Source organism: Hippoglossus stenolepis, chromosome 2 (genome assembly GCF_022539355.2).
Source record: "Hippoglossus stenolepis isolate QCI-W04-F060 chromosome 2, HSTE1.2, whole genome shotgun sequence".
Classification (NCBI taxonomy): domain Eukaryota; kingdom Metazoa; phylum Chordata; class Actinopteri; order Pleuronectiformes; family Pleuronectidae; genus Hippoglossus; species Hippoglossus stenolepis.
The window spans coordinates 25970160-25993190 of NC_061484.1; the positions used below are offsets into that span (position 1 = coordinate 25970160).

The window sequence follows — 23031 nt, forward strand, 5'->3', positions numbered from 1 at the left end:
TCCTGGTCTCATAAGAATCATCCGACCACGAGAACCCAGGACTTCACCCTGATTTCCTCATTTTCACAGCAGGAATATGAATCAACCCAAAACCTCTAGATGTATGTTTTACCAGGCTGAACAGAACTCCTCAGTCAGCTTCACGGATCTGAGGGACACGTCTGCAAAACATTAGCAGGCATGAATTTGTGTTGTGTTGTCTGTCATTGTGTTTCTGTAGCGGGGTGAGAGAGATGGAGTCGAGCCAGAGCATCAGCCAACCGGCTCTGGATTGATCTGGAACGAGCATGTGGAAGACATTTGGTCAATCTGGAAATCTGAGCCTAAATCTGGGGTCAGGCTTTTAATAGTGGGCGAGTCAGGGAACATCTCCTTGACCCCCCGAGATGGACTTAAATACACATACGTGCACGCTCACCCACACACTCGCACGTGCACACCCACACCGCTGTCGGCCCACATGCATGTGGCAGTGATCTGGAACCCCAATTAGCAGAGGACGGCGGTGGAAGGAAGGGGAGGGTGAAATTGGACAAGAGGTTCCTCTGATTGAGGGGAAATGGGAAACAGACAAGAGCCGATCCTGCCCTTTAGCCTCTCACTCACTCACACACACACACTCGGAGTAGATGATGGTTGCTGGATCAGTAGTGAAATATGTCTGAGCTGGCACGCTGCTCGGTGCAGGTCTGTCCCATGTGATTGTGGCCCTCCGGTCCCTGGATGCCAATATGCGTTGGTCCGAAATGAAAGTGAGTTTGGAGGCTGTGATTAGAGAATGAATCCCGGACTGATGTGAAGTGGATTAGTCAGTCCTGCCTCTTCTCTGCGCTCTGTGCTCTCAAGGCACTCAGATGACGGGTGGAATAAGCTTTTCGTACAGCTTAGGAGCCGACACTTCTGCATCTACACAATTACCACCAATGAGGAGGTGGAGGTCAAACCTTTAAACACAACGTTCTATGGCAGCGTAGAACCAGATGAGTAGAACCAGGTTGAAGCGTCAGCCTCCTTCCTGCTGGAGTGCCCTTAAGCATTACAGTGATGTCTGCCAGCACCAGGTTGTTCTGCAGTCAGCCGTGTTCTGTGGAGGAGGCAGCGGAGAATCGCTTTAGCAGCAGAGTTAAAAATAGCTGCAGGAACATGTATATAAAGTTAACACGGCACATCTGTGGAGCAACTGACTCGTGCAAAACTGCCAAAGCTTCAGGTGGGAGATAACGATGCATTCAGGATTTTGCTCAAGCTTCCAAGATGTAGACGTCACATGTTTGTGGCTGTAATGTCTCCGCCTCTCATTCTCTGCTGAGGAAGTTTAACAGACTCAAAAAAACGTGATGATAAACGACCTCAACTGAGACGACACCAACAAAAGTCTGAGTTTTAATCCCTGCGGACTCTGAAAGTGTGGTGGTTGTATTTCTATATTCTGGCATTTATGTATTTTATATAATTATATAGACCTTTGAGTCTGAATTAAAGCTGAACTACATGTAACATACATTAAAATTTATATCGCACAACCGTTCAAAAATGTAATAAACTTTTAAATCTGCGTTAAAGGGAAATTTCGGCACATTATGAAAGAAATATTTGCTTTCCCACTTGTTGCGTGAGCAGAACGATCCCGCTCATGTTTGTCCATTAAATTTAAAGCCACATCAAACAGACATTTGGCCCAAAGACTAGAAACAGAGAAACAAACTGAAAATCTCAAATCTCGACAATAAACGCTCTGCATTTCTTTCGCTTTATCTTGAAAACAACAACAGTTTCACAGTATTGTGCTGTTTACCAGACGATCTCTCCGAGACCAAACACAGCCACTGACATGAAAGAAAAACTTTGCTGGCACTTAAATCTGCTGTTTTTCACAATAGTTTTTTCATACAGATGAAATAAACAAGATATCAAGAGTTCATTTGTGAGTTGTGAAGATGCTGGTACGTGCAAAACAGGCAGCTGTGTCCCCATGTTTTCAGTCTTTATTAGTTAAGTGTAATAAACAGTCTCCTGTCAGGGCACAAGCTTGGTCAGTCTCCTCTGAAAGGCATTGATCGTTTTGGACAAAGACAAAAGTGACTGAAGTAGTTTAAGTTCAAATTCTCACGGGGATCCACGTGTCAGAACAGAAAAGTTGTCAGATAAAAAAACTCGGGGAATCGGTGTAGAGGGTGGACTACCCAGGCCAGGACTCGTTTCTTTTATCATTGTCAAAAGTTTCTCCAAAATCTTGTCCCTCTCTTTCAGATTCTGCATCTTCACGTGCGCATTCTATCTAATCGAGATAAGGAAAGGCCAGGGAAGGTCAGCCATGAGAAATCAAGACCCTGACTCTGCTCATGAAATGTGCAGCTTGAAGGAATCATATTCAGAACTTAAGATATCACAGCGTCAACACTGAGACATTAAGCCCCATTGATTTGGGTTATGTACATTAAGAAAACACTTTTTCTTGTTTGCAGGTCGTTCACAAGTTAGAAGGATTATTCACCATCCAGGTGTCGTCCTCTGTCTCGCCTTCCCCCCCGGGACGAGGAGCCTCGGGGCCCGTCTCCAACCTCAAGTGTCCTCAAGACCCCGCGTTCCCACTGGGAACAAAGCGGACAAATCCCAGGCTTAGAGCTGTCCACATAAAACAAACCCTTCTCCCAGTGAACAGATGAGCAGCACTGAGGAATAATCCTGGTAAACCAGGCTTAGGATGGGCTGCTTCCACGGAGCCTCCTAAATCTCACACACACTTGTCACCAGCTGGGAGACGACCACACGCTCTACAACGCAGCTTCCTGTCACAAATTACAACGAGCCTTCAATCACTGTCTCTCTGCAAATACAATTATCCACCCGCCTGTGATAGTAACAGAAGAGCACCAGTGGAGCCTCTTTGTGCTGCAGTGAGAAGACGTTTGTACTGTGCTGCTAAAGTGAAAAACTCCATTATCGCTCCACATGATGCCTTCCAGCTTTTCCCAGTTACTCCCAGCAACCAGCTGTCAGTCACACATGATTGACAGCTGGGACCTGTCATGCATTTGTATGGCTGAGGGTCGAGATGTGTTTCTGCCTTCATGGCCACACAAGGTCAAATGAAGTCTTTACGCTGGTCAGGCCGGACGAGATGTAAACTCCTTTTATTGACTTTTGATAAAGTCTGACTCTCTGCAACAGAAGCTGTCACTTCATCATGTTGTGAAGGACTTTGTTGTTTGTCTGTTCCCACTCACAACTCAACATAACGCAAAGCTGTGGGTTTGAATCCTGAGCTTTTGGGCCAAAGCCGTCTATCTAACAAACAAGTGAACTTTTCAGGAAGTTGTTTTTGGTTTGGTGTCCAATTTGGTTTGGAACGACTTTCAGCCGCCTGAAAGGAGGTCAAAGATTATTTGTGCCCTCAGAGGAACATGCATTCGTTTAATTAAAGAGAGAAGAAACAGAAAGTCACTTGTGTCAAGATAATTACAAGAGTGAATGAAACGCCCGTGAATAAAGTCACAGAATAAACTGGAGCACATTCCTTCGCCAGGACTGAATAATCTATACATGATTGTGTAGTTCTTATAGTAGAGATATAAAAGGAACCAGAAGGGAGGTCGGAGAGGACATTCCTCCACCAAGGCTCATTCTATTACCTAGATACGTCCAATTTTAAAGTTATCCCACCAAAAGAAAAACACACAAACAGACCCACAGTAATAAAAATATATTCTTCTAGGCAGAGCTAATGAAACCCCCTTAAATAATGCTACAGGATAAGGAAAAGCCAGTCGACTGATAACTTAAATTATTTATTTGTCATAAAACATTGTTAAATAAAGTGAAAACAAACATGTGATGGTTTCATCCCTCCACCAAGTTTGGTTAAAAACACTTTTGCACTTTTTGTGTAATCCTGCTAAAACGGATAATCTTAATAACCAACACACATTTCAGGCTGAGTTAAATATTGTGTATGTATATAGACAAACGCACACTTGTACCACACAACAACATGGAGTCGCTGCAGTTCTAGTCGTGTAGTTAGGTCGGACCATCTGGTCGTAACGACAACTTAAATTCTTCGATCTGCAACAAGACCAATGCCACCGACTTTCTTAGTCATTTTAAAGGGGTTCGGTTCAATGTAGCCCCCCGGTCTTTTTTCCCTGTGGCCCCCAAAGTCCCTTGAAACGCTCCTGCTAACCATCATTCCACCTTGATTAATTAGCTTAAGGCTAAAGTAGCACAGTGACCACACGTTGTTTAGCAGGATAAAATACTGATAGTTTGCAGTGTCATCGTTTACGTCGATAATGGAAGAACTAGACGTTAATTTATTATCTTCACTCAAACTTTGAATCACCTTAAGTCACCATGAGGTTTGTCCACATCCATGTCACCTGTCACGGCTCCAAACCAGGAAGTGAGATCATCCAATGAGCTTTAAAGAGCAGGTGACCCAGACTGTACCATGTTGGTGAGAAAACAGGGGAGTTCGAGGTGAGGAGGTAAAAAAATGACTGATTCTGGGTGAGGAATATTTTTTTTTAAGGAGGAATTATCAGAGGCAGAAAAAGCTCTGGCATGAACCTAAACTGCTTGTGTGTCAAGTTTTATTATCATCTGGAGCAATATTTCACCCGTAAACCGACACATGCTCTGTAGTTGTGGAAAGTTGAAGCTGTTCAGTTCCAGCGGAGGAAAGAACATTTTTGCCTGCTTGAAAATAAAAAAGCGTTTTATGGCCCATTGTCCCAGTTGTTGTGGCCTCGGAGCGAAGCTTTCCCTGAAAATGTTGCAATCTGTCCCTCGTAACCTAAAACAGCAGGCGGGCAGATGACTTCAAGACCTCAATGTTTAACAAATTTAGTTGAAAGTTTCGTATTTGTTAAGTTTCTATGACTTGTCTTTCATCTTTTTTCAGTATAATACTGTCGCTTGCATAATACAAGTCCATGTCCAATATGTGAGCGGGTTTTGACAGCTTGTTTGACAAAAAATACTTTGGAGTTTTCTCTTTCACGAAGAACATTTTATATTTAGAAACATTAACACGCGAGAGAGTCCCCGGTTCTTTCTATGAGGAGTTTGCTCGTTCTCCCCACGTCTGCATTGGTTTTTCTCCATCTTCGTCTCACGGCTTCTCCGATATTCACCAGGAAACTTCTTAAATAAGAATAATTCTACCAGCTCTTCTGGTTCAGGAGGCCGGGGATCGTTCAAGTTGTGTCTCAGTTCAACCAGTTCAACCACAGACATGGAACAAATCACCACGTGTGGCTGCAGAGGGCGCTGTTGCTCTGTAAAAGTTACAGAGCGTTGCTTTCAAAATATCAAAAAGGCATTTTTTAAATGAAGAAAAACAGATGCAAATAGAAAAAAACACACTTAACAAATTAAGAAAACGACTTCATGACACATGACAATGAAGTTATGTAAGTCTGTTACTCGTCAGTGGTGATGGAACTTCACAAAGCACTGAACTACAGCGGGTTCATCACTTTTTTTGGGTCCCCTGGAAACATTTCCATTGTCGTTTCTGTATTTGCAGCGCATGTGTGTCGTCAAATTGATGAAGTTGTTTTCTTAATTTGCACGTATTTTCTATTTGCATGTTTTCTACAGCTTTCTTACATATTGATCTAGAGCTGCAGCTTTAAGCATTTCCAACTCGCATGCTAAAAGGAACAGATAATATACTGTGGCAAACTGTAAAACACAACCACTGGTCTGTTCTGGCTGCCAGTATGACTTCATATTAAATCATAAGTCTCCGTTGGGACGCACCACAAGTCCTGTTTGTGAAGACTGACCACTTTTGAGTCTGAGCACAGCTGGAAAGCCCCTGGTCTGAAATGTTCCCGATGACCCTGACACACGCTTCTGTTCGCTCACACTGTGATTAACTGGGAGGCCGGAGACATCAGATAGTGGGAGTGTGAGCGGGTGAGTGGCAGAGTTAGAGCTGCAGCCCATCATGGCAACACTGTCCTCTGTTGGTGAGCTGCGGCACTGCAGGTTAACGTCCACAGTTTAAAAACTACTTCACTGAGATAAATGAAATAACACTTTCGATACTTGAGCGTTTATTTAGAGTTTTCTTGCTGCCACACACGGATACAAGTCTCAGTCTGGATCTCACAGAAACAAATATTCACAATCATGGTTCCCACTTTGTACGTTTTCATTCCTTCATAAAAGGAATATGTGCTCAGTCAACAGTACTGCAACGTGTTTATCCAAGGACCTCATGAAGTGGAAATGTGTAACACACGATTACATGTCCTGTTACTTCCTCAAGAAAGGATGTGATTCGCCAAGGAGGGCGTTTGTTATTAAGCAGGATTACACAAAGCTACTCAAACGTCCATGACATATTGTGGAGGGGATGACTCGAGATAGATGCCACTAAAGTTCAATGCAGATCCAGGAATTATTTTTTTAATTTTCATCTATTTGTCAGAGAATAATTCATGGATCTAGATGAAAAAATAAATATGAATATTAAGGAGACTGATATTTATGTGTGTGTGAAACTTGGTGCAAATCCTGATAAAATATTATATTTAAATCTGGTATTAAAAGGGGACTTGGCGGAGGTTTGCCCTCTACTGTTATTCGAGTTTTAGAGGAAACAGAGAATCTCCCAGGACAAAACACAAACTCCCCATTAATTTACCCAGATTATGAGAAAGTACCAGTAAATTATTAAATATTTAGTTAACTCTAGAAGAAATAAGAGTTTGTTGATTTTCAGAGACATTCTTCTGAAAGAACCGTGAAAATCTTAACGACTGGAAAAACTTGGAGAAATCCAATAAATAAACCCATGTAAATATTCATTGATTGTATTGGCAGCGTTATTCTCTACAGTTGAAGAATCGAGTGCTGTGGAAAGAATGTTGACGCTGAGCTGATTCCCTGTCAAGGTTCAACTAGAAAATCAATTCAGATGTAATATAATGAGAAATAAATTAAACGGACCTTTCCAGGTACTTTCTAAACAACCTCCATTGATATATCAGGTTTCTACAACACTGTGGTTCCAATAAACAGTGTTAGAGATTAAATAATAAAACAGTACTGGTGCAATTTACTTCCTCAAACCCTTTCAATGCGTTATTGATGTCAGTAAAAAACTGTCCTGGCTGACTGTAAATTCCTGTTTCGCCATTTTCCTGGCTCATCTGACAGGGTTTTATTGAACAGAGTGACGGACTGACGCCTCGTGACTCGAGGGGCGGGGAAGTTTCAGTCAGCGGAGTTAGAAGAACAGAGTTCAGCCACAACAGTCGTCCGTCGCCGTCGCGTTTCTCGTCTTTGTCAGCGCAGCACCTGGGTGTGGTGACGGACCAGTGGGTGTGTGGGTGGACGTGACATCTACGTGGCCTGTTTGCCGAGCACAGATTCAACAATGTGCGACTGTGTCAACACAAAACTCCCCAAGCCTCTCTCTCTCTCTCTCTCTCTTCCTCCTCCTTGCTTCATCCCCACAGGAGGAGCGGGCGTGCAGGAGCAGTCAGTGGATTTATGTTCTTCCTTCTCTATGTTTGTTTTTTTTTACCTGTGAAAGAAGTAGAACATGTTTTAAAATTATACAAAACTGAAGCAAACTTTAGTTACTTTAGAGTTTGAGCTAGCTAGAAGTAGTTATATCTTGAATTTCTATAATGTAAAACTATGGAGAGTATGAAGAGATGGACGACACCCCCACACTATATAGAAATTAAGCCAAAATCTATTTTTTTATATATAAGCCAGACCTATCCTGCCACCAGCCACCAGGGGGCAATTGAGACACTTTGGCTTCACCTTTGGGGGAGCTGTCATATAACCCATCTTTATATATGGACCAAGTTTCCTGTGGTCACTACTACTTGAAGTAAAGGGAAGAGGATTTTTGAAATATGTTTGTTAAAAGTTTAACGCTGGACAGTGGGAACATGAGTTTTCATTAATTTAACAGTTTTAAATTATGTTTCAAAGCTGAATCATCATCTGTCACTGAATCCAAAGAGAAGCTGGGAAATCTTCATATTGTAAAGTTCACAGATTTGTGTTTCCTCTCGGATTTTAATGACATTTTGAGTCCTTGTATAAAAATCACTGCTTAACTTTAGTTCGCTCTGTTCACAACAATCAAACTCTGTCGTCTTTAACCTCACACCTTCTCTGCAGCGACACTAGATCCATTCCTGGTCACAGTTGCTGTTTAAACTCACTAAAGACTAAAGCCTGTTCATGTTAAAGATAGATCAACAAGTCTATTGATGAAGGAGTGAAGTGTTTAAAGCTCCCACCTGCAGCCTGAGTGTCAGCTAAACATTTTCTTTAGTTTAGAGAAGAATCCTCCCTCCTCCTCCTCCTCCTTCTTCTTCTTCTGCTGCTGCTCTTGCTGTCCCTCCTCTGAACTGGTCCCCTTCGCACCAGATCCTGGAGCGCCGCTGCCCCCTCCTGGACACAGACACATGCACATGCACTGGATCAGCTCAACTACTAACGCTACAACTGATGGCATCACGGGACCTGAGAGCACAGAGACTCTGACTGGTTCTGTCTGTGTGTCCCCCCTCACACACTAGGCTGGAGAAACGTCTCCATGTAAAAGGTGGAGTTGACCCTGACCTGCTGAAGGGTCGACGCCGTTGACGGATCCCTGCACGTCCGTCTCCTCCTCAGCGTAACTCAGCAGCAGAGAGCGCTGTCGACGCGTCAGCTTCCTGCGGCAAAACAAAACAGACCAGAATTCAAATATACAAATACAAGCCGAGTATGTAGACACATGTTTATGATTTCACTACAACATTATGTGAGACATTCTGGGTATTTTGTAGTTAGCTATACATATCAATCTAAAACCACAAAGATTACTGAGTAGCTCCACAGAGATTTCTTGCATCTCTTTGTGTGTGCATCTTACTTGGGGACTCGTATCTTGATGTGAACGTAATGATCTCCGTAGCCGTAGCTGTTCATCCTCCGAATACCTTTCCCCTGCAGCCGGATCACCTGATCGGCCTGACAACTGCTAGGAATCTGAAAACACACACGACGAACGCACATCAGCGATTTGGAAGAAAAGCATGTGGTCTTCATTCAGCAGGAAACTGGAAACACCACATCACTGCCATACTGCTCAAAGGCCCTTTCGGATACAACGCCCCACTGTGCTCAGAGATCCGTTCTTGTTTTCTCTGCACTGGCCAAAGTGTTAAATCTGAGTGTGAAACCAATACAAAGAAAACATTCAGCCATGAGAGGAACGCACAATGAAGGAAAAGCTCATCTTGTATGTGTTTCAAACTCTATGATACGAGTTTGCGTGGGTATCGAGACCCGTGGAGCGAAGCTGCAGGATGGAAACACATTTCAAGGCAAGTGGGCACATCAGGTGTGTTTTAACTCTCAGGTAGCTTAGTAAGTTAGTACTTAGATATTATGTGTTCCCTCAATAGCTCCAATGACCTATTAACATTTCTTAATTGAGGTAATGAGGTAAAGATTTCATAGTTTTCATTGACGTAGTTCCTTCAACTCAGTTGCCCGTCACAACCGACTCGTCGAATCTATCTAAAAGCTAATGTTTTATCATTCTAAGGGGAAACCTGAGAATTGAAGCTGTGTATCATCATCCACACACTCTGCTGGTTACTCACCACCATACTGATGGTTTGGTAGAGGCCCTGTGCGTTGGCCGTGCCCCCCAGGATGGCTTGAGCTATAGAAATGGGCACGTCCGAGTGGATGTCTGCTCCACTGCGCTTGAACACTGGACTCCTCTGGACCTGCACACACACGTTTTTACTTGTAACACATCAAATTCAGTGTCTCCTGAATGCTCCAAATGGAATAAATACATATTAGAGTGAAATTGTATTTAATATATAGACATGACGGACTAATAACTGGAAAAACTTACCCTAAATGTAATGAGGATATCTCTTTTACCCACTGGCATGCGCACTGTCTGACCATCTTCCACACCTGTGAGCCAATTATCAGATGAATAATTTTTCATAATTTAACGGCAAATTCATGCCTGGACCATTTAAAGCAAGATGCACAGATTCGCAGTTTTTCACAAAGATTAAAAAACACCCAGAGGATCGATTCGTTTAGCACAGTTGTCAAAGACATTAGCGTAAAGTCATCAGCTGTTTCCCTCCAGGATGAGAACCTACCAGCAGGTACGGGTACAGTGACCGTCTGCCTCTTCTTAGTCTGACCTGACCCTCGGCACAGAGCGCAGGGCGTGGTGATGATGGATCCCTTCCCACCGCAGCGTCGGCAGGTGCTGCGCATCAGGAAGGGACCAGTGTTGATCGACTCCTGCAGGGGGCGACACACACAGCGATGTATGGATATGCTGAGAGAAAAACTGACCGATGAACAGATTGAAGTGCCGGTGTCCTGCAGACGACCTCACACACACACACACATCTGGCTCTGGAACTCACCATGCCAGTGCCGTTGCAGTAGTGACACTGTGACACCTTGGTGCCCGGCTCACTGCCCTTGCCATCGCACCTTGTGCACGAGTCGTCGATGTTCAAACTCAGCTCTTTATTCGCTCCCTTTGCTGCCTCTGTAAACGTGAGCTCCATCACAAACTAGGGGAAAGACGGAGACACGTAAACTGATATTTTTTATTATGTTTAACTACTTATTCACTTAATTGACAGTAAAAAGGTTTAAATAACAAAAAACACAACTATACATTAAGGTTAAATCTTAAAACCCTGTAGATGCTAATGGGTTCTTACCTCTGGCCTTTGTTCGAACATGTTGTTAATATCTCCGAAGCCCATTCCTCCAGTGAACTCTCCAAAGATCTTCCTGAAGAGCTCCTCAGGATCGATATTCGTGCCCGCGGCTCTGTAGTACTGCTGCTGGCCGGCCCCGGCTCGACTGGGGTCGAATCCCGCCGCTCCGTACGTGTCATACTGCTTCCTCTTCACCTCGTCGCTCAGCACCTTCACACAAGAAGAGCAAATCTGAACAACCTGATGCTGCTGCTCATCTTCTATCTTCTTCTCGTCTTAGAAGTGGGGAGGATATTCTTGACGTTTTTTTTTTTTTTTTACCTCATAGGCTTCAGCCAGTTTGGCGAACTTCTCTTTGGCGTCTGGGTCGTCTGGGTTCGTGTCCGGGTGGTACTTCTTTGCCAACTGATGAGAGATGATTTAACATGAATGAAAATGCAGAGAAAAGAGAGAGAACAGACAAGAGCAGGGATTCAACAGCTTTTTAAAAGTCTCCCTCACGATCCTGTTGCTTTATTACATCTCAACAAAACTCTTTTTCAGCCACATCCCATCTCTAAAGTGATAAACGAGAAACTAGTTGACTGTGTAGATGTTAAACGTGCGTCTCTGACCTGGTAATAAGACTTTTTGATGTCCTTTTGTGTGGCGGCGCGGGAAACACCCAACACCTCATAGAAGTCCTGCTTGTTTCCCAGCCTGCTGCTGGTGTGGAGGGATCGGCAGGTGGTGACATGAGGGAATCTCACCGCTGCAGAGAAAAGGATGTAAAGAGGAGCTTCAACATTCAAAGTACTGATGCTGATGAGATGCCTGAAATATTAAATCATCATTTAGGATAAAACTAATTACACTAATGTCTCAGCACATCATGCAGCTATGGCTCAGGAGTAAGAGCAGGTCTTTCATTGCTTCCTAACTTGTTTCCTTTAGCATAAGAAACTTCAGACCATAGAAATAGTCGTAGTTGCACCGGAGCAGAGCCACATGAATATAAAATTAACAGAACTACTGTTTGTTTTTCTGTTATTCTCATAACGTGATCCAGAACTGATGTGAATCCTCAAGTGATCGTCTGAGCTCCTGAGATGATTTCTCTGTCACATCCGGCCAGTCGACAACAAGCTGGTGGAACTTATAGTTAAAAACATCATCATAACAACTAAATACAAATATAAACATGATCAGAACTAAGTACAAATATAAAAGTCATTTCAAACTCCTGATTGTGGAATGGACACACTAATATTTCCCCCCTTCTATAAGGTTTTCTTCATATTTATCCCTCACGTCATTATATTATTTCACTATTAGTGTGTTTTAATTCTTTTATTTCTTTCTATGAGCTGAAAACATCTTCTCTCAGGACGTGTCATGTCCGTTGTGGACATGAGACCTGACTTTGACTGTCAGAGGACATAGTGTCAAACTGTCTGTTTCTTCCTTTCTCTGCACCCTGGTTCTCCTCTCCTAACTCCTTACAGTTTCTCCTCCTTTCCTTTCCTTGACCCGGTCATGTTGTTCCATTAGTGTGAAGGAATAAAGAGATGAAGACAGTTTTTAAAAACGCAGCCTCCAGATGATGTAACATCAGCTGATCTCACATCAGTTACATCAGACCCACGGGACCTTGATCTCCACTGTGCGTTTCCTCCAAACTGCACGTGTTCACGTCACGTCCGGACAAGTGAACGAAGTGATCAGATCTCAGCGTCACTAACTTTGACTGTGATGCTAGCACCGTGCAGTGTGTGATGCTAACACTTAGCATCTCACCCGTCTCTCCCCTCAATGTCACCCCGCGTCCGGGTCTCCAGGAGCCGGGGCTGAGCGCCGCCCCTCCCCGGAGAGCCGGCGGAAGCGTGCCCGAGCAAAGCCCCGCATGTCCGGGGGAGACGACGAGGAAACGGCCGCTGCGGTTCCCAGAAGAAACAGCTGCTGTTAACCAGCGTGTAGCGAGCCGGGCAGACGGGGACGCCATTTCTGCGTCACTTCCGGTGTGAGAGCGGAAGCAGGAATCACCAAAATAAAATATCGCTATGACGTACTGCTTTCATAGTATTTATAGTATTCATAGTACTTTTACCACAGTAATACTTCTATAACTGTGGGTTTCCATGTTATGCTACTTTATATCTGAAGTAAATTACATTACAGATGCAAATATTGTGTTTTTGTACAAATACATTTAAACAACAAAGTCTTTTTCGATTTCTGACTTCAAAGCATTTTAGTGTAGTAATAAGAAAACAGGAAATAAGCATTTGCTTTATTCTTTTGATTTTTAGGGTTTTTGTGTTTTTTAAGTATTTCTATTCATGTGTTTTTTATTTGTGAGGCACTTTGCAACTTTGTTTTTGAGAAGTGCTTTTTGAATAAAGATATTCTTCTTGTTATTATTATTATTTTTATTATTATTAATAAGTTGGACAGTTACACAGAAATTAATGATCATCACTTGAAATGCAGATGATTCAAATATTTTAAAGCACAACTCAGAATTTCATAATTTCAGATTTTACTCATTTCAGTTCCTGTAAAATAATCACCTGATCGCAGGGACTGCAGGATGAGAAGTTTATTTCTATAAAGACAAAACGTGTTGTAGCAGAGAGATTATTTTTAAATGACCCTTGCTTGTGCACTTTAGAGACAGTAGGAGGCGTTAGTGAGCTTTAAACGACAGACACATCAGTTTAATGTACTTGATTTAATTTGGAAACATTTGTAATACTTGATAATAAGATGTTGACATAGCAACAAATATAAAGACATATCCCAGGACTCACTTTGCTCCCTGCAGTGGTCAGACTCACATTTTCTCAGAGCTGTGATGGGACATTGACCTCTGGGTGCGAGGGCGAGGGTTCAAAGGTCACTGAAAGGGTGGTGGGGCGAGAGCCATGTTCCTCTGCATCAGTCGGGTGTCATGACATGTTTTGTTCATCACAGCGACTGAAAACTTTATTATAAAATGTAACAAAATTTCCCTTTAGCTGAAGAAAGGTTTTCACAACACCCACAAATTCATTCAACCAGTAATAATCTGTTGATTTTAAAAGCCAACGAAGCAGCAGCAGCGTGGAGGAATAAAATCAAATTTACACAATTTCTCTCATATTTGTTGAACAACAGAGCAAAGAGACGCAGTCCATTGAAGTGACAGGACGGTTTGACAGACAAAGAAAAGCAAAGTAGAAAGATCAAGACTTCCGTGTTACGTCGGGGTCTTTACGACGCGGACACGCTGAATGGATGTCAGCGAGTGTGACCTGATGAAAGAGAAGCTCGCTCTCGCTTTCTGCTTCCCTGCCATCTCTCTCTCATTCCCCGCCGTCTCCACGACGACCTGCAAAGCAGCATCCCAGCTGTGTTTGTCTGTGTGGAATCCAAAAAACCAGAGGAGGAGGCTGAAACTAGACACTAACTAATGTAAATGTCTTATCCCAGTTAAGATGCTCTGACCTCCAGTACCTGACTCAGATATGTAATAGTGTGTGTGTGTGGATGTCAACAGGTTAAATATAATAAATGATGCAGGATTTCGGAGATTTGAAACATCATCTGAAGCTTCGCTGTTCATCCGCTGGTCAGTCGCTGCTTTTTAATCTCTCCATGCAGCTTTGGAGATGGAGGGTCTGAGGTCAAGTCAGATCAGCGGGAGGTGGGGCAGCGGTGTCAGTCTTCGCTCAATCACGCACACGCACACGCACACACGCACACACACACACACACACACACACACACACACACACACACACACACACACACACACACACACACACACACACACACACACACACACACACACAGTCGATTCTCTTCAGAGGACATTACATTGACTTACATTGATTGCCTGGAGACCTTCTCTAACCCTAACCACAGTGACTAGTTACCTAACACTAACCAGAATATTAACCTAAACTTATGCCAACTTTAAAACATGTCTTCACCTTAAAATCGAATGATTTACATCAAGGGGACTAGTTATTTGTCCCCATAAGTAAGACAATTTAGAAGTCTCCAGTTTGGCATTCTGTCAAACGCCATTTGAAACCAGAAGTAACCATATTTGGAGGAGCCAGGGGTGGAGCCTAACTGAGAGGGCGAGGACACTATACCAGCCTACACCTGCACCCATTGGACGGTACAAGCTGTCATTCACACTGTCCCAAGGCCTATAGAGCTTTATTTGACTCTAAATGGACCATCAAAAATAACAGGAACATTAAAACGTCAAAGCTGTATGGAAGAAGACTTGAAACCAGAGATTGAGACATAAGCTCATTAGGAATAAAATGTATTGACGTTAAAAATCAAATGAGAAGTAGCGTCATCTCTTCTCATAGCTTTCTATAGAAATAATGGTCTACGTCCATTTTTATATACAACTTATGCTGAAAACATGATTAATATCTTTCTCTGTGCTTTCACTGTCTCACACACACACACACACACACACACACACACACACACACACACACACACACACACACACACACACACACACACACACACACACACACACACACACACACACACACACACACACACACACACAGAGAGTCATAAGGCACAGGGTTCAAAGCGGTGTTGCTCTGTGGTTGTAATTAGTGTGTTAGAGTTATGAGTTATGGTACCAGAGCTCCATATATCAGCCCAGCTGTCAGACCCCAGTACGGCTGCTTCTTAACCTCGAGCCATAACACAGACACACAGGGACACGCCGTGACTGACCCACATTGTTGCTGCTGCAGCTCAAACAAACGCACAATTGTGAGGAAAATACGATGTTTTGGCAGAACGAGCCACATACGTCAAAATTCTGACGTCAACCCCCGCACATCAAGACGACATCACACCGCGGTCACATTATACCGTGGCTAACGGATATTTCTCTACTCTGATTGGCTGGGAGACGTGGATAAACTTCTAATGCAAGTGTTTTTAATAGTAAAGTGACAGCGGGGCTAAAGCTGTAGGTTATACGCAACCGAATGAGAACTGTTACCCATCACTCGGATTGAATTACTGACAGGGGAACAGGCTTGAGTGATGCTACAGAGTCCAGGGATATTGTGGCTGAGGAGCTTGCTGAGCGTGGAGGTAATGGGGGGGCTCCTCAAGCAGCAGCAAGGGTTGGACGTAGGCAGAAGAACACAGGTAGTCAAGGTGTTCCAGGTGGGTTAAGGTGTGGAAAGAGTTTTTGTTTGAAAACACAATTTTTTTATCAAAAACTTAGTAGTATGGAGTTCTGGTGGAGAACAAAATGCAGAAGAACCAGGAGGTCACCAGAAAACCCACAGTTCTCACAATCCCGACACTTCTCTTGTTTAGTCTGGTACTGTCGTCATGTTCTACTGGCATCAAGTGAACCCTCCACTCTTCCACACTTTGTCTGAACTCGTTGTTTTGACTAAATCATGTGACTGCAAACAGGCTCTCTGATCTGCCATCCGCTCCCTCCGGCCTCTGGGACATGGTTTCATGCCACAAACTAGAACGGTTTGGGCCAAATTGTCTCATTTAATTCAATCAAGCTGCACCAACTTGAACACACTCATAGATATCTGTGTATAGAAATCTGTGAAAATCCCAAAAGACACATCTCGCATATCCTGGATCCTCCCCTTGGTCCAGAAAAATGTAACGGGTTCTTTCTTGGCTCATGTCTCATCCTTCCACCGAGTTTCGTGGGAAATTTGTTCAGTAGTTTTTCCGTAATCCTGCTGACAAGAATCAAACAAAACAGCAAACAAGCAGACGGGGTGAAAACATAACCTCCTTGGCAAAGGTAGCAGACACGAGGGATCAGAGAAAACCAGAAACGATTGCATAACCTCTTGCACATGACCAGTCAGTGTCCTGCTACTGGTGTGCATGTCCAGATGAATGATGTCAGCCAGAGGAGGCTGCACATCTCACATTCATCTTTCAGAAACACACAGCAGCTGCTATCGCTCCGGGGCAGAGCGAGTGTCAGCGACGGCGAGCGAGAGCGAGCAGAAGCGAAACGATGTCCAGCGTGACACTCCACACTCGCCTCTGTTGTGGAGATGATGCAACTGTTTTGGTTACAGACTTTGCCACTGAATTACTGAATTGTCTCTCAGTGTCTGTCTGTGTTCATCTACTCCCACGGTTAGCGATGGTGCAAGAGGAGACTGAAAACTAAATTTGTCCGAATTTGTGTGCAGACACTTTAATGACCTCTGTCAAGGAGATAATGTGCCACTTTGTCTTTCTGTCTGTGAGCAGGATTACACAAAAACTACTGGTCGGATTTCCACAATGGAAGGATGTGGTATGTTCCATGGAAGAACCCATAAAATGTTGGCGCAGATCTGAATAAATAACTTTTTTTTTACTTTATTCTGCAGCATTTCTCACAGAATTCCGATTCAGATTCAGACAACTTTATTGATCCCAAGGAGGGATATTAATCTGATGAGTCCCATCGAACCAAAGTCAAATCCAATTATGTTTTTATTATAAACCTGCTGCTTGCCACTGTTTTGAAGCTTTATCTGCCAAGTCTGGCCCCGGTGAGTATGAACACAACTGCAGTAATAACCATGAGGTCTGACTGTCTGCGTGGACGGTAAAAACTAAATGGATGAGCTGCACACAGCTATACAAGCAGCGTGGAAGCAAAACCAAGAGATGTGCTAGGTTTTTATGAGGAGGGTCAAAATGTTGTTTGGTTCATTATGAAGCTATGGCAGGACAAATTAGAATATGATGAACCCCCACACAAGAGTCACTGCATTGAGGTGTGAGACAGGGAATAAGAGGTTTGTCCTCTCAGAAGAGTCTTTCCAGTTTGTTCTTTGTTAGCAGGATTATATAAAAACTACAAGAAGATGAGACTGAACAGCTCATGCAGATTACAGGCTACTGTACACTATACTTTCAGAAAGTGAGAAGTTCAATGATTTCAACAAACTTGAAATTACTCAAGAGGAAACAGAAAGAGTTTGGAGAGTTGCTGCATTAACACCAGCCGCTGTGAGGGTGAGACCTGCCTTTTAGCACCAACATGACACACATGACTGCTACGTTTATATAGAAGCTTAGTGTATCTGGAGAAAAGACATATTCTGTTCAAGAAATCACATTTTCAAATAAACACATTTCTGTCTGTTATGTCTGTTTGGTTTTTAAAGCCACTAAATGAAACTCTTGGCCTCAAAGCCGATCCTGCCCTCGTCGGATGTCCAGGTTTCCACTGCACCACGTATTGTTTTAACACTTCAGTATCTGGACGGGTTGTGTGACGTCACCGCTTCACTACCGTACGTGGAAAACCGTCAAAGTTGTGGTGTGGAGATCTGATGTTCAAGTCCGTTCACTCTGCTGCTCTCGCTCATGTTCACCGCCGAAGTCGAACAAACTGCAGCGGAGCCACTTCACTGACACTGGGAGCAAAAGAAAATAGATTGTGTAACTCTGCTGTGGTTTCTCCTCCGCTCCCTCTTCAGCATATTCCCTGAGTGCAGCAGGGAGAAAGGCGGCCTTTGTTTGGTTATATTAAGTCACTAATCTGTGGAGTCAACAGACGGAGGGTTTCTCTGCCCCTGCGGTTCTGCGGCGGCGGCCCTGTTTGGGTGATGGCTGCCATGGGGCTGCTCGTAAATGTCTTTATGGTTTTCTTCTAATTCTCTTCTTCCCAAGCCCCAGCCAGTGTGTGTGTCTGTGTGTGTGGGTGGGTGTGTGTGTGTAACTGATGTATATCTGCAGCTTTAAATGAGAGGGTCTCTCCACTAGTGGGACTCTAAGATTTTGACCTAAAGCAAATTACTCTGCAACCAATAGAGAAGAATGACAAAGAAGAACAGAATGAGACTATTTAAAAGTTGTTTTCATCCAACATTGTCGTGTTCAGCATTTTATCCAATCAGGTAAAACAGAGCAATATAACAGACATGATGCAGGTCAGTTGTGTCCAGGTCCAGGTACTGGGAACCATCACGACCAATTGTCTCCCAATTACTCTATTTTTATAGCATAGAATTAAAACCAAACTTACCAGAAACATGGAGACGAGAACAAACATCAGTGTGATGAGAACTAACTGAAATAACAGAAACTTATTTTTTACTTTTTAGTTTGGTCCATGTCATATATCGTCTAACATTGATGGGGTCGGGTTAATGACCTATACTGCCCCCCGGCCACCAGGGGGCGATCGAGATGATGCAGGGCTTCACTTGTAGGAGTTGATCATCTCTCTGAACCAGGTTTGAACCAGGTGAGACTTCCAGCAGGGATCATGTCTGCAGCTGATTTATTCACAGCTCACGTCCAGGCTCGTTCTGTAAAGTGACGTGTGTGAAAGTGGAAGTTTAACATGTGGAGGTTGAGGTGATGGATGAGTGGACTGACAATATAAAAAGTTTGATTACAGCTGTGAAGTATAATTAAAAGTAGAGTAAGTAGAGTAATAAAGTGATTTAAAAACATCCACAACAAAGTGATCGTGATCCGCAGTGTTCAAGGTTCTTCTGTTTACAAGCGTGTTTGGTCATGTTCAAATTGAACAACTTCTCTTTTCATTATGCCTATTTCATGTGAATAGGCACCTTTGTGACAGTCTGATGAAAAATCCTCTTTGTGTTCAGCACCAAGTATTTTCCTCGTTCCTGTTTCTCTCCCTCTATCTCTCCACCAAACCTTATCCCTCTCTCCATCTCAGCCCTGAAACCCTCGAGCGGCGCTGTGACGTCTTGTGGTCGCTGGTTCAAAGCGTTTGCCAGTCGCGCTCCCGGTTTAAGGAGAATTTATGTGGTCGGCCCATTGGTGGTTTCCACAGGGAAAACATTTTCTTATTAACTGATAAAACCTCTCAATAAGTGGAGCACACTGAGTAGACTGTGTGTTTTGTGCACATGCGTGTTGCCTGTCACTGCATGTTCATGCACACAGGAGAGGCATGGTTTATGAAACCATATGTGGTTCTGGAAGAGGCCACCCACTCAGAAACTTGCGGACTGGGCTTTTCCCAAGACTCGTACCCGGGCCAAACTTATCCCGGGCCAGTTTGAACGGCTCCGTCCTGGTCCTGGGAAAAACGCTGTACCTGCACTAATGAACACTAATGTGTTTTCTCAAGCTGTTTTCACAAGTTCTCCCAATGCTGGTTAGTTATGGACTCGTTTTAAAATGCTGTGAAACCATGTTTGGTTTCAGCACCGCCCTGATTCACGGCCATTCAGTTCCACAGAGCTGCAGAGGAGTCACTCTTCTTTTCCTCATTAGGTTTTCTATGTTCACACACTGTGTTAAAATATAACATCTATCTATCTATCTATCTATCTATCTATCTATCTATCTATCTATCTATCTATCTATCTATCTATCTATCTAATCTATCTATCTATCTATCTATCTATCTGTCTGTCTATCTATCTATCTATCTATCTATCTATCTATCTATCTATCTATCTATCTATCTATCTGTCTGTCTATCTATCCATCCATCCATCTTACCAAACCCTTATTACAATTTTATTATATTATTATATTTAAATTTAAACTTTATTATGACTATAAGTAGAAAACAAACCAAATATGTAGAACTTGAAATAAGTCAAATAAAATGCCTGTTTATTTGTGGTTGTTGACGTTTTTCTGCGTGAGGCCTCAGTGATGTGATGATGATTGGACCCTGAGTCACTGCAGCCATCTCTGTTATCTGAGGGTCAACGACTCTCACCCTCTGTAATTTGTAAACCTGGGTGTGTGTGTGTTCCGGACGTGCACCGCTCCCATGCTTCAAACCGTCCATTTCCCAGGAAGTCTCTATCTCTCCGTCCCATCAGCTCCGAGTAACAAAGCTGCTTGTTCACACCAAAGGTCTGAGTGGAGCTCGGGGCCGTTTGGTGCTTCATCACCGCGTCCTGGTCCAGACCCCCCCCCCCCCTCCTCAGGCCACAGCTGGACCATGCAGGGCAGCGGCCCACCTGAGTGCAGCCTCTGGCCACACGTCTTTGCTGACAGGGGAAGACCTCACTCAGATTAGAGATCAATCAGGACAAAGAAAAGAGCAAAACAGGTCAAAGGCAGAGAAACTAGAGCCGTTTTCACACATGAACTCTGGACCACTGGTTCGATATCGGTCCTCTTCTGTGTCTCCTGCATTAACGACTCCTCTTTTTGGAAATATTTCTATTTTTTAGTTTGTTTGTTTTTTCACTTTCACCATCAGTCTCGTGTTGGAAATGTCGTCACTCACTGGCTCACTACCGGGGGCTGGCAGATCAATCATCCGGAGTTTGTCTGCAGCAGCTGACTCAGATATTTGCATTCTTAAATACAGCCCCTGTGGTTCAGTGCAGGTCTGAAAGCAGCTTCATTGCAACAAGCATCAGGGAGAATAAAGAAAAGTCTCTGTCTCCTCTTCCCTTTCTTTCATTCTCCCCCCCGTCACCTCTCAGACCACCAAGTCTCCGTTTTATCTTCGGGAAACACGTCTGACTTTGACAAGTTCACTTAAGCCTCAAAGCAAATCGAGCGCGGCTCCATTAGCGAGGGATGAGAGATGTTTGCCGAGGGGAGGGAAGGTGGGAGGTGGTGGAAACCACAAGTCTTGGCAGGATGTTACTTTCTCTGAGCTGTTTTGTCAACAGGTGAAGACGCGATCGCAAACTCCACTTGTATTGTTCTTGTTTCAATCTTCTGGAAAGAACGGACGTCTGAAGGAGAAAGGAGAGCAGGAGGTTGTCAGAGCGGCCGATTGTGTGTTGATGTGACAACACCGGCTCTTGTCTGTTTGAATTGTTGTTTGACATGGTTTAAGCAAAGTAATACCCATAATTCCTTTTGTTCGACCAAGTGTGAAAATGAGAAAAAGGGGCGAAACCTTGATTTCCATGTTTTTTTCCCCCCGAAGAGCCAGAAACCAAAATGTTTATAGTCAGAAATCAAGTTATGTTTTTATTTTTTTTGTCAGCAGGATTACAGAAAATACTGGAATGATTAACGTAACTTAACATTGCGAGATAAGCCTTTCAAAAATATATATTTTTACCAATTTGCAGAGAATAATTCAAACCAGGCACATATTGGAGAGTGAAATCTATGAGTGGGTGCAAATGTGTATCAGTTTAGTTTTTATATAGTAACTGCATGACTAAATTTAAATTGAGGAAGTAGGGATTGAAAATGTCTGGAAAATTGGGTCAGGGAATTTTCTAGAGTTTAAAAAATCTCCGGCAGAACGTGACTTATAAATTCTTCTGCAGAATTTGTTTTGTTTACAGCAACATTGACATCGGGCCTTGTTCACGTCTTCATAATTTCAGGAGAACATCAGGATGGAAAACAGCATCAAACACACGTTGTATGAGCAGTTGAACTTTCGGTTCTTGGGCCTAAATCAACTTACAAGAGGTACGAGGTAGAATTTCTTTTTCCTCTAATGTACAAAGAAAATTATGGCCTCAATAAATTCAAATTGTCAGGGCAGCCATAAAACAGCAACAGATGTTAGAGAGCGGAGACGTGGAGCGGAGATGAGAGGGGAATTAAAGGGGAGATAAATTTTGGAGGGAGGAGAAGAAGATATGAGGATGAGAGAAGAAAGAGAAGATGATGGAGAGGTGAAGATGAAGAACTGTCAGTTCTGTGGGAAAACCTCATAAACTCCGGCTGATGTTACCTCTGGGTCGAGGGCAGCACGTTGCCATATAAGTAAATCTTTGCAGTCAAGTCAGGAAGAGGTATCCAAAAACCACACAGGCTGAAAAACATAAAGACACAAAGTTAACTAGAAACAGGTGAAAGTAACCGAGGTGCGGCAGGAAGGCCGACAAAGACAGGAAGTGAAGTATTCTGAAACGCAGGTGACCACAAAATAAAACAGGAAGTGATAAACTCACAGTAGAAATAACTGAGACACAAATAAAAAAAAACACGGCTTTAATGCGTCTTTATTTCATCTCTGAACATGGCAACTTTAGTGGTCAGTCAATCATTAATTGTCTCATTTAAGAATATTTTTTCTTGCAGTATAAATGTATTTGCTATCATGGGTTTTGTTTTGTTTATTTATGAATTGTCACATGGGCCTGAATCAGGTTGTCTCACTGGTTGTAAACATCCCGGCCCTGACTTTACACCCTGCAGCCATGAACACACTGTATAACTGTCTCCTGCTCTTAAGACTCCCCAGGCTTACAGGAGACAGAGAAACACTTTGCTCTTCACTTCCCCGACGTTTGAGAGAGACTGTGCCAACATGAAAACAAAACAGAAATCCACCGCTGCCAAGATGGAAACCTCTTGTTTT

At 43.3% G+C, this 23031-nt stretch overlaps 1 protein-coding gene across 1 annotated transcript; it reads right to left on the reverse strand.

Annotated features, from left to right (window-relative positions):
* Window positions 1–6052: 6052 nt before the first annotated feature.
* On the reverse strand, window positions 6053–12754 carry LOC118125084 (dnaJ homolog subfamily A member 3, mitochondrial). Its single transcript, XM_035183459.2, has 12 exons — window positions 12519–12754; window positions 11357–11493; window positions 11064–11147; window positions 10743–10952; window positions 10437–10589; window positions 10161–10308; window positions 9899–9963; window positions 9636–9764; window positions 8900–9015; window positions 8605–8699; window positions 8280–8433; window positions 6053–7543 (listed from the first exon to the last, which is right to left on the reverse strand). Exons 1-11 carry the CDS (start codon window positions 12721–12723, stop codon window positions 8294–8296), a joined length of 1482 nt encoding a protein of 493 aa, XP_035039350.2. The 5' UTR covers window positions 12724–12754; the 3' UTR covers window positions 6053–7543; window positions 8280–8293.
* Window positions 12755–23031: the final 10277 nt, after the last annotated feature.

Excerpts from the sequence above, each read along its gene's own strand:
- LOC118125084 (XM_035183459.2), bottom strand. The coding sequence starts at position 12,723 with ATGGCGTCCCCGTCTGCCCGGCTCGCTACACGCTGGTTAACAGCAGCT. Across the intron at positions 11,148-11,356 it reads TCAAAAAGTCTTATTACCAG|TTGGCAAAGAAGTACCACCC; the intron begins GTCAGAGACGCA and ends ATCTCTCATCAG. Across the intron at positions 8,700-8,899 it reads ATCAAGATACGAGTCCCCAA|GAAGCTGACGCGTCGACAGC; the intron begins GTAAGATGCACA and ends GTTTTGCCGCAG.